The 12,457-nt window shown below is 42.6% G+C and overlaps 1 protein-coding gene across 2 annotated transcripts in view; it reads right to left on the bottom strand.

The window, feature by feature from the left end:
• The window catches only part of LOC134630348 (polypeptide N-acetylgalactosaminyltransferase 18-like), a 167,585-nt gene extending 155,366 nt beyond the window's left edge, over positions 1–12,219 (bottom strand). For both annotated transcript variants that reach the window (XM_063477555.1, XM_063477556.1), the window contains exon 1: positions 11,743–12,219. In XM_063477555.1, coding sequence (XP_063333625.1) covers positions 11,743–11,992 — 250 coding nt within the window. In that variant the 5' untranslated portion in view covers positions 11,993–12,219. The remainder of the gene's footprint in view (positions 1–11,742) is intronic.
• Positions 12,220–12,457: the final 238 nt, after the last annotated feature.

The following is a 12,457-nucleotide window of genomic DNA, read 5'->3' as shown; positions in this document are numbered from 1 at the left end:
AGTAGGAGCAACGAGTTCACAAACCAAATCGACTCCTGCGAGATAATTTAACACTTTGAGCCTTTTTGGGAAATATTTGGAAAATCCACAGTTTTTGTGTATACACCATGTTCTTTTAAAAGCCTGTACAGGCAGTTATGTCTGTCATTGTATTAGCGTGCTTCTTGTAGTTGTGATGCCATATTGGAAAACCTTTTATTTTATGCCAATAATGACTTTGTGACAGCGCTGCAGCAATAAAACTCTCAGCGTGAAGTTTGTGATACTGATGTGAAGAGAAGTTTAATCCAGCCTGCATCGTGTTCATATAGCACATCCCCAACTCTCACTCAGCTAATGCTCACATCCAACTGTTCCATTATTCAGTGTGATGTGCTGATCTGAGACATGCATACCTGTCTGTTTGCTGGGGCACTGTTTTAAATGTATGTATGTATTTGCTATAAATCCTCTTTGTATGTCTGCACTATTGCTGACAGGTTGTTCTGAAATTGCAACCAAGCATCAGATATCGCTGAGTGTGTCAGTAAAGATCATGAACTTTTCTCCTTTTGATTGTTCTGTTTTACCAACATACAGTCAGGTGAGGAGGAACGCACGCCCTCTTTCACCTCTAAGGTTTTACATGTCATGATGTCATAAAAAATATGACAGGTTCTAAACTTATTTAAATCCAACCTCAGAAGAACAACAGCATATCATATATGACATTATGTCATTTATTCAGTCAAATCTAAGCCATTAAAACAGATACAGTGTGTGAAAAACTAAGTACACTTCATGATTGAGTAGCTTCAAGTAATCATTTCAGTGTGACCTCATCAGTCACTTCCAACAACCCTCCCAGGCTGATGGCAACAACTGCTTCTCTGACATGATCGTCTCTTTCCTCCCTGGCGTTGTGTTAATATACACCTTCATGCTGCACACCTGCAAACTGCCACAACCTCGGCTTTTACAGAGGTGCTCATGTACACTCACACCTGCTGATGATCAACTAATCAAGCGACTTTGATAAGCAGCTCCTAGCTCTTGCTGACCCTGTTGATTCTTGGGGAAGTAGTAGGATGTACTTAGTTTCACTGCTTCTGCATCCAGATAAATACATTTAATGTTTTTCTTTTATGGTCTTGTTAAATAAATAAATAAATAATGGCATGCAGTTAATCATCTTAGATTGTACTAGACTAGTTTTAAACCCTTCAAAAGGACCAGATTATTTTATTATGACCTGATATATAAACCCTTAGAGCTGCAGTAGGGTGTACTTTCTTTTTACCATGACTGCATAAAGGGTCAGTAAAATTAAAACAAACAGTGACCCATGCAGGACGCTCTCCTGCGCTCTATTAATCTACTACCTCAGATTACACATGGCTGAAGTGATGCTAGGCTGTAGTTAAAGAGCACTAATCAAGTGTTCCTCACAATGGCAGCCAGTTAAACTTGATGAACGTCGCATTTATAATCATTTCCTTTGTGTGCGAGTGCAGTGCCCCTTCTTTAAAAGTGGAACCCAGCACAGATTTTTAGCTACAATTTGGAGATGTCGCCTTAACCCGTGGCAGCTGATTATTGTGCTACTGTTTTGCCAAGGAGACGGCTATAAGGTGTGAGTGTGTGTGAGTGTGAGACTGTGCCTGTTCGCACTGTGGCTGTAGAGAACAGTCAGACACCTCGTCCAAACTGCACGAGTGAGTGAATGAAGTCATCAGTCACAGGAAACCAAACACAAAACTAATCAAGACAATTAAATTACAATGTGTCAATCTGATATTTTTATAATGTTCGTTGTTTGGTTCACATTTTTTCACACTTCTGTTTGATTGTATTGTGTTTAGTGAATAATGGAATTTTATTTCTATTAACATGTGTTAAAACAAACAGAAGCTACTCCCTTATTGCTCGCCACAGTGAGTAGCTCCACATGTTTGACTGAGGATGAAACAGGTCCTTTCGCTTGCTAGGCGGATGTGTAAACTGCGACCCCACGGAGCTTCTATAATGTGTTCAAATTAATATTATTTTAAAAATCTTTCTGAATTATAAGAGTTTGGTGTGCCAAAATGTTCTTCAGTAGCCTGGAAAGGAAGGATCTGGTTTAGCTTCTGTTCTGATCACCTGAAGCCACTAAAGCTACACAGTGATCGTGTACTCTGCATATAAAGTATTTAAAACATTGTAAATATACTCTCCAGTAGTTTTCAGAGTCCAAGCAGATATATGTAAATACTTTGTTTTGTCCAGTTAAACCACAGCTCCAACATAAAAGGTGGAAAATGTCGAAGCCGTCATCGATTTCATCGAGACGTTAAAGCGGCGGCTTTCGGTCAGTCAGCCTTGGGTTTGTGTTATGCTGACACAGCAGCACATGAATGAAAAGAGAAGATGCTCGGTGTGGCAGTGATACAGGAAAGAGACAAAGAGACAGGAGACGAGTTTGAACTAACCACCACTGTAAGCGTTATGAACGATCTAGTAATAAAATCTAACAAATGGGGATTTTCAGCATCTCCATTTTTACACAGTAAATTTTGTTGCCCATCTAAAAAGCAATGTATGCAATCATTAGATTGCACACACAGCAGATTGTATTTATTTTCACCTTCATCTTTTTGCTGTCTTTGAATGCAGAATCCACTGGAAAATAAAATCCTGGGCCAACAAGTATGCAGCGTTGGATTCTGCAGCAGACGTGCTGTGAATTGGTCTTAAGTCCCTAAATTTGTCTGCATTTACAGACCGCCATTGTCAGCTTAGATTGTACACCGCCACAGTATCAATGTCAAAATGCATTTTTAGATAAAAAAAAAATCTAATTACAGTTGCACAGTTGGAATCTGTCAGACGTTATAAAGTCTTGCTATGCTACTTATCATCGTGTGCTGTGGTTTTACACCTCGAAGGGGAAATTATTTTTAATAGACTAATCTGATGTGAGAAGATATGAGAAAAGACACAGTGATCCAGACATTTTCTATTCAACAACAATGCTTTGGCTTCAGGGACCTGCTGAATCCAAGTGCAGATCAGGTTCGGGCAGGTTTTTCCTCAAAAATAAAAAAATAAAAAAATAAATAAAAATAGAGAGAGAGCAAGAGATGATTCTAAGTGGGAAAAGTGGAATATTTGGCTGAGTTTATATGGAATGACCCTTCATGACACCAAAGAAGAGAAAGCACAGTACAAAAAAAATAATAAAAATAAAGCGCCTTTTGGTTCCTGAGGCTACTTAGCACATAACACAATTTGGTGGAAGAGGTTATGAAACAGTTTAGTAATTATATTTAATCAGATTGTGTCCAGCAGGAAATATCATTTTTGTGCGCAGGTCAGATCCTGCCTCAGAGATCTGCACCCAGTCACAGCGTAACTCAATAATGTGCTCGCTGCGGTCGGGATCAGAGCAGTGCAAGTGCAGGAAGGCAGCGCTACAAACTCTGCTGGCTTTTATTCAAAGAAAGTGGCACTCATGGAGTTGTATCACCCTCCTGCATCTGACCAATCAAAGAAGGACTTAAAGGTTAAGTCATTGCAAAACTATCACACCTGGCCTAGCACCTTCCCTTTGAATTTTAGACGTGTGAGAACCTGCAGCTCTTTAACATTCACAGGAAAGAAAGTAACCTCTCCAGGGAGGCGAAGGAGTTTCTTCCCTTTGCTCTTCCGCTCAGTAGCATCATTCCGTGTTATCCTTAGGCATCTTGGAGTACGACCATGAGGGAAAAAAAGAGATCCAAAAACTGATTTCTGTCTACACACTTCCCAGCGCACCTCCCAGTGTTGCAGTGTCATGACAGCCAGAACCGACCGAGGACAGGATGGTACGCTGATGCTCTTCTTCATGCAACAATGCACAAGCGCTGACACCCGCATCAGATCTCACACCAATGCCACGCACCTCTGATGACATGAAGACGCCCGACTTGCACTGAGACATGCGCGCGCGCGCGCGCACACACACACACACACACACACACACACACACACACACACACACAGTCTCAGAAGTCCACCCTCCTCCTCTTCTGAACACTGTCAACATGGATCAGCTTGCATTGACTCATAAAGAAACTCCTAAAAATAAGTCTGTTGGCAGGGTGGAAACAGACAATGCAGAGCACGAATCAAAATGTCACGTGTGAGCCAACATAAGACCAAAAAAAGTAGTAACAGTGGCCAAGAACACATATTACGTCTCCATAATTACACTCATGCATAGCTCACTTAACACCAGCTCCACGGTGCAGAAATGGATGGTTGTAAACAAATGTTTTAAACCACACACTGCTTGCTGACCTGAATCTCTTCATTGCTTAACCTGTGCCTCTGCAAAGCCTGCCACGCAACATGGCAACAGCCAGAGGGATCACCTGATATGCTCCGGCAGAGTCGGGATATCTCATTTCTGCTTAGCTCACTAAAACGGAAATCCAGCCTAAAACTGAGACGTGGTTTTCTTTTTGAAGCCCAGCAGGGTTCAGCATTAAGTGGTCCAGAAAGACATCTGTGAATATATAAATCAACAACATAATGTTAAAGATCTTGGGATTATCTAACCTACACTTTTACTTCATATAAACTGTTAAATACTATACATCATCTCACCTTTCAGCCAACTAAATCATCAACTGTTACCAAATTTAATCAGCTGCATAAAGATAGATGAAACAATATCGCCCAAATAAAAGAAAATAAAGAAAAAGAAATCAGCTTTGGAGTTTCTACTTAATTTTAGAACTAGTCAATAATAAAAGCAGAGCTCTTACAGAAAATGAAATTATAAAGTGTCTTTTAATGAAACCATAGTTGGATGAAGTTTTGACTAAAAGGAAATTTATCCCAGACCAGAGAAAAAGAAAAAAACAATGTTGAATGTGAAAATTGGAGGAAGGTCAAATGTGTCAAAAATGAAAAGATGTTCAAGAAGGAAAGAAAAAAAACTGTCAGAGAAAATCTTTGTGACCTTTTCCGGGAGACTGACAGCAGAGTGTGAGACTGATGTGCTACATAAATGTGATCCTGCGTGAAACAAAGATAAACGTCTTCCTGACTCTCCTAAATAATTCTAGTCTGACCAACTGGCTGCTTCTGTGAATGAACACCCTTTTCTTTTATCCTAGTATCACTAAATACGCTTCTTGCTACCATATTGGTGGCTAAATTGGAGATATCTGTTGGCTACCAGCACATGCCTAGCATGTATTGTAGCCAACAGATGCTAGGCCCTGAGCTGGAGTCAAACTTGCCAACAATGGCCAAGCGTGTGAGATTAGCTAAAAGCTGAGAGAGTTACTGGCAACTTCCAGTGGAGTGATAAGATTTTCCAACCGGCAAATTCAACACCACTGGAAGATAAATTCAATTTCCATTAAAAATGCTCCGAGAGGTCCCAAGACCACAAACCCAGCTGAGTCACCTGCGTCAGTCACTTGAATTTGTGGACTTGAGGCCTAGCAGACAGCTGGGAGTTACAGCTCGCCATGTTTGGGGACTGTGTCCCTAACTTCAGTATCCACCTGTGAATTTTTATTTGCATTTTAATTCAGTTCAGTTCCATTTATATAATCTTACTTCCCAACTAAGGTCAACCCACTCAATATCATAAGGTAAAGATCTACAATACTGGAGAGAAAAGCCCAAAAAACTGAAGATCCCTATGAGGAAACACTCTGTGACATGGGGAAGGAAAAGCTCCCTTTTAACAGGAAGAAACGTCCAGCAGAACCAGGCTCAGGGAGGGGAAGCTATCGATATTTGTTTATGAATGATTAAATTCACTGGACAGATGACAACCATTCAATGGGCTAATAACTTTCCAATGAGACGTCGCGCACACCTTAAACTCTGTTTCAGAAGTTTTGCATGAATAAAGACAAACCTCTGTGAATGGGAACTTTGAAATATTTATTTCCACAATTAAACACGTTGCAATCAAAAAGACGGTGGTTGTATTTACTCTGAGACGCAGTGCTTCCTGGATTCAAACAGGTTTTATCTAAGATGTCATTTTTGGTTCATGTGACTCAGTTGGATTGTGCATTTGATAAAACTTTAGTTGAGCTTCTTTAACATACTTGTCCTTAACTCATCTACATCACAAACCTCTGGAATTGACCACATTCCTCTTTCATTATGAAGAGGTGACAGAAACGAGCCCAAATCAGAGGGAAGCTTTTTGGATTTTTAAATTAGGCCACTGCATACTCAGACTCAAAGGAAGACTTTGATTTGATAGTTTTTTTAGGTTAAACATGACCACGCCATGAGAATGTTAATGCTATTAAAAGACAGTGCCTCTGAGCTCTTTGATGAGTTAGCCTGATCTTCCAGTACTGATTCATGAGATTAGACAGTGCTGAAAACACTGGGGTCCATTAGTCAATGATTTAAGGTCTTAGTTCAGAACAAGTCTGAGATCCTGAAACGGCACGATGTGCAGTTGCTGCTTTGAGTCTTCACACCACCATTAAAATTTCAGAAGTACAGGAACCTTAGCGCTTTTGAGTATTAGTAATATGCTCATATATCAATCATTCAAACTTTACAAACCCTCTGAGTCAGCTTTCAATTCAATGCCAATGAAAGTCAAGCCTGTGAAGTATATTTTCTGCTGCATACTGAGCACCGTATTATCCTCAAACCTGCATGCCAGCGCTGCAGTCCGGTCATTTTGTATCAGTGACAATGCATAAACACGTAAACACATCAGCCTCTGGCTGATAATGTAATCTGGCACCGGCCCCGAGGGCCGAGCAGAGTGGAGGAGAGCAGAGTGCCAAGCACTCCAGAGGCTAAGTTTGCTCACCCGCTGTAACCCTAAAGCCTGTGCAGATTCTATTACCGCTTCTGAACAGTTCAGTAAACCATCAGCCTGCCATTCTCCACATTAATGATGAGTGTGCTTTAATAATACCCACATCTCTGCACAAAGACTCTGAGCCGCATTAGAAAACACAGATGCTGCTTTAAATCAGAATATGTAGGCGTGTGTAAAAGTGTGCATCTCCTCAGATTTGCTTTTAATTCTTTGCCACAGTAAACAACGTGACGTCTTCTACTCGTCTTTGCCCACTTGTGAGAAACTGGTTCTGAATCAGGGTGCCAGTGCCCCTTTAAAAATCCCCGTCCAAAGTGGAAACAGACTGCCCCCTGTTGTAGGCACACACTCTGACCCAACAGCCATCTTTCTTTCAATTCATGAGATTTTAATCCATCCATATAAAAAAAGCAGGTCATGCTTGAAAGAATGAACTGCTTTTCTCAGCTGCTCTTTGGTAAAAATCTGCATTATTTCCCATCTAAAATGTGCAGAAATGTAAGTTAGTTTGAAGCAGAGGTATAAAATGAAAGGCCTGCTCTCCTGGTCACTGGTGAATGAAATGTCCATTTATTTATATATAATAAAAAGGCTCTGAATAAAAGTACTGGGTTCTTTAGTCAGAAACTTCATGATTTACATTCTCATGATTTTAAATGCAAGACAAAAAAAGCATTTTTCTTTAGTTTTCTTAAAACTGATGCAAAATCGTATCTTTTCTCTGCACAAACGAACCACAGTTATACATCTCTGCATGAGAAATTATGTTTTTCCTCTCAACAGCATTAATTCAGCATCTCTGATTAGGAGCATGCTCTCGACGAGCTCATCCGAAACACAAAATTAATCCTGGATCAACAGTCTTTCTCAGAGATGTTTGATAAATTAGGTCCCTTATCTTTCCAAGGAATGGCGTTCTCTCGCCGACTACTGGCATTAGAGCAGAGCTCCGGTGTTAATCAACTCAGCAGTGCATATTTCTCCTAAATCCTGAGCTCAGTTACTGGATCATGTACTGTCCCATTTAGCAGAGGATACGGAAAGAGTTTGCCCCACTTTTTAATTTTTGTTGACTCATTGATGCACATCTCCGAGGAGCATAATTAAAACGTGAAGTATCCAGGGGGAGTAGCAGCCCTCTGTGTCTGTATCACTGAATCATTTTATCAATGAATAAAATCCTGGGTATATGTTGTTGGATGGCTTTTGCCCGCTGGTAGGGTCTCCCACAGCAAATTGGTCCTGGGTGAGGGACCACACAAAGAGCGATTCAAAAAAATCTCTATGAGTGTGAAATCTAGGGAACAGTTCACCCTGCCTGTGATAGGGTTACCAGCGCCCCCGCCCCGGAGCCAGGCCTGGAGAGGGTGCCCGAGGACCAGCGCCTGGTGGCGCATTGAAATAATGATGTCAGTGCACGTCGAAGTAATCCATGTGAGCCAGAAGCTTCAGATTGATACCGTTTTTCTTCTTCTCTTGGGTCTGTATTAAAGCTGCACAATTAATCAAATGTTAATCTTGATCTCGATTTTGGCTTCCCACAGTGAAATGAGTGCGATCAAGCGATACTGAAAATCCATGCTCTGCCAAAAGAATGCAAAGGAAAAACAAATGAAGCGCTCCCTTAATCAGCACCTGACCACGCGGCTGCAGTCCCGGCTGCTTCCTGTGCTGCGCAGATTGCAGTGTCCTGGATGAGGCTGGATGAGTAACACCAGGTTAAAGACAGATTTATAACAAAATCCAAACGTCTGGCACAGCTTTAGTCTGCAAACGCACCCCTCAAAGCGGATCATCGTCTGTTCTTTGGAAACACGCCGGCTTTAGGGCAAGTGATGTTAACCAAGAACATATGCAGAGAGTGCTTTAGACTTGTGTCTGTAGCATAAAGCAACACCACTAACTCATTCAACTGCCTGAAAACACACGGCAAACTGCAGCGTAATTAATGCATGAAGGCCAAGAGAAAACAATGCAACGGCCGCTGACGTGAACCGTCCAACACCGACTCAGACCCCCATAGAGCACACCTGTCTGCATAACCATCCGGCTCGCAAAGACCCGCTGAAATTACCAACCCGACTGCACCCATGTTGGCGACAGATGTGTCCGTTAAACACGATGACTAATGTTGCTTCAGGAAAACGGTCAGAATATTGGTCAAAGGTATCCCCACGTGCAACACCTGTGCTGTATGCAAAGTTTCCTTTCTGTCAGTTTTATTCACACCTATCATGCAGGTGCAATGAATGAAGTGAAAGACTTTATACTTTTAGGAGATGCATCTAAGTCAGGAATAAACACACTGATATAACTTTGTGTTAAGCTTTTGTTTTTCTTCTAAGAGATGCACTGAATCGAGGTGAATGAGGAGGGTCAACTTTATTTACAGATGTGCAGATATGAAAGCAGTGTTCTGCTTATGATGTCAAAGAGAGGAGAAATCCCTTTTTGGTCATCAGTGAGCACACACACCTGCTGTTTGAAACGTCTGTTTATGACGGTTTCAGCTTTCAGACAGGAACGAGCTGAGGGCCTGCATGAGATAAGGATTATTTTCAACTGTGAACAAAGAAATAAAATCCCTAGAATAAAAATATAGAGCTGGAAATGAACGGTCTCCTTTAATGAAGACGTCCACAGATTCAGACAGCTGTAGAAACATTTATCCAGCTCTGACACCAATGACGCTTTTAGACAACTGAACTAATCTGTTCCTGAATATAGGTTGGACTTTAAAAGTTGGCCAGAGAGGGCTTTAAATGGGGTGATGAAGCAAACACAAATAGTACATTAAAGTGGGACATTAACTATCAATGGATTTGAGGCTCTACTCAGCTCAGACACCACTAAATGCATATATTAGCAGCATGAATGGACTCAAGTACAAATAACAAGCACTATGCTCCTTAACAAAATCACATCTTTGGTACTCGCTAGGAAATACATGTGATCCCCCAGAGCAAATCACTGGACCGAACTTTTTCAGAGCTGAAAGGGTTTTCCTGTTGTTGGTCAGTACGGAGTTAGGGTGCACATCTACTGGTTTATGTGGAATTTTCACCCTGCTGGTATACCCAAAGGAAAACCTCACTGCACAGTACCTGCAAGGGCAAATAATTGGCAAGCTAACACCTAGTTTCTGAAACTATGCTTGTTCACTGGTTATCAGGTGGAGAGGTCACATTAAATGAAAGGCTTTCAGACACATTTCATTCAGTTAGCTCTGCGTCCTCACAGGAAGAAGGTTGTGGGTCTACTCTTTCTCTGGACACCCTGGATTCCAGCTAACAGGGAAAAGTACTGCATATAAAATAAATTAAGGGTGTAACTCTGTAACCAACTTTGCACCATTTAAAAACATTGTACCATTATTTTATGGTACGCTCTCTCTAAGATGCAAGTGTCCCACATCAAGAATGCTTTGGTAATACACAACTGTACAGACTTATGGCTTCAGCATTCCTCACCCTGACCACCATCTGTCGGGAGAAGTCGGCAAATGCTAACACGGAACCAGATCTAAATATCCTTTCAGAGAGATGACTGGTTGCCTTCACCAGAGCTGGATCTGAACAGTGAGAACATTTGTTGGATGTGTTAAGGTGTTTCATGAAGTCCAGAACAGACAGAAACTGGCAGACGAAGAACTTGCAACATTACAGATAATACAGAAACCATCTAGCACAGATATGAATACGGGCAGGAGTGCATTGACGTTTTAGCTTTCCCTGTTTGTGTCACTCAGGCACAAAAATCTTTGAAACCCACAGCCTTAGTGGGCTCTGCATTAGCGACAAGCAGCTGTACCCTAAAAAAGGCACATCGAGGCACTTTAGCTGCGTGCTCACACCTTATGAAAATCTGTGGAATCATGTGATACTTTTACTGTTCTGTAATCACTCTGACTTGGACCACCGGTGGACTGATACACAGCTCCCTCTGCAGCCACACAGTGCTTCGATGTTTTGTTAAACATGTGTAGAAGTCTGCTATTCCAAGACCTGCAGGCAGCTGTGAGAAAAGGATAAATTCATGGATTTGCCTCCTTTAAGCAGCAGGGGAACGTCTCCACTTTATTTCTCACATGTGAATTTTCCAGGTTTTCTTGCTCTACTATAATATTAAAGCACTGTGGTGGCGAAGGTGGGGCTTATTGGCTAACTTTAACTGATAAACAACATGTCACAAAAGGCTCCGCAATTATTTCACAGCCAATGAGAAACAGGGTGACCTGTCACAGATGTACAGGATGGCAAAGCAAGAGTCATCCACAGAGCCAGGAGCACATGGCTGCTGAAACATGATCTGCAGTAATGTAAGATGGAAAAAGGGCCGTGTGGGTCCTGCCTGTGTAATTAAATTGCTCCACAGCTCTTTTTCTGCATTTAAAGTATGGAAAACAGTGTCCATACTTTACATATTTGTCTGCTTTCTACTGCTTACGTGACAGTTTCTTGTTTCTTGTTTTTCTTTGTTAATAAAGTAATCAATGCTAATTTATTAATGAGATCTGGGTAGCAGGTCTGATACATTGTATATTCCAGTGGAAAATTTCCACAGCATTTAAAAGGCTCTCTTTGCATGTTGCAAATAATCACATGGACTGCAGCAGTCTGTGTGAGGCTCGGTGCACAGGTGGAGCTGTGACTTTAATCTGAAACACGCGCTGGACAAATGGGGCTCAAATATTTCCATTAGCTGCTAATCTGTTGATTAACCCTTTAACTTGTCGGCATCCTAACGGCGCTCAGCCCCGGTTACATCAACAGAAACTCGTAAGCAACAGCAGAAATGTTCGTGTAACTGATTATTCTGCAGGGATCGCAGCTTTATCACTCCGCACTGCTCCTACACTGACGCCGACCCGGCGTTTCCCCGGAGGCTCCAAACTTTCCCGTAACCACGGCGGCTGCTCTGACCTTTAATGTGCTCGTTGACGACGCTCTCCAGCCGGTCCAGCCTCTCGATAATCCTCAGGGTTTCACCTTTGCTGTCCTCCTCCAACTTTCTCTCCGCCTCGCCGCCGACGCCGCTCTCCGCAACTTTAGGACCGCTGTTGGCCACGTAGTTGGTGATCCAACCGACGTACAGCAGGCACACGATGTTGGTCATACCGCTCAGGATTACGCATGTCGACACCAAAGTTTTAGTTCTCCTTGTGCACAGCATCGCGACGTCCCTCCATGGGCAGGCAGGTGGATGCCAGGAGAGGACGCGCTCGAGAAATGTGTCCAAACGGAACTAGAGCGAGTCAGTCCGCCTGTGCGCGCTCACGGGCCCGGATCAGCATCTCCACATCCTCCGGAGGCTTTCAGCGCTTTCCACTGCCGCACGAGCGATACTTCAGGTTTTAATCCCAGAGATGAAAACACGGAGTCCCGCTAAGCTACCGGCGAGTCCAGTCGCAAAGCCGTGAGACGCAGCAACCCACCCCCCCACAACCCCATCCCACCTCCTCGTAGCCCTTGCACAGCCCAATAGGAGGGGAGGAGGAGGGGTTTGCTGGAGTCTGCCCGCCCCCCCACACAGCTGGAACGCACAGAGGAGGGCGGAGGGGAGGAATGTGAGGAAGCTCAAGTGCAACGACCCAAACAGTGACGATCGGCGCGGCGCGGTAACGGAAACCAAACCGGT

The sequence above is a fragment of the Pelmatolapia mariae genome, linkage group LG7 (assembly GCF_036321145.2).
Source record: "Pelmatolapia mariae isolate MD_Pm_ZW linkage group LG7, Pm_UMD_F_2, whole genome shotgun sequence".
Classification (NCBI taxonomy): domain Eukaryota; kingdom Metazoa; phylum Chordata; class Actinopteri; order Cichliformes; family Cichlidae; genus Pelmatolapia; species Pelmatolapia mariae.
Note: the sequence above shows the minus strand (reverse complement) of the source record. Positions and strands in the feature narration are given on the sequence as shown.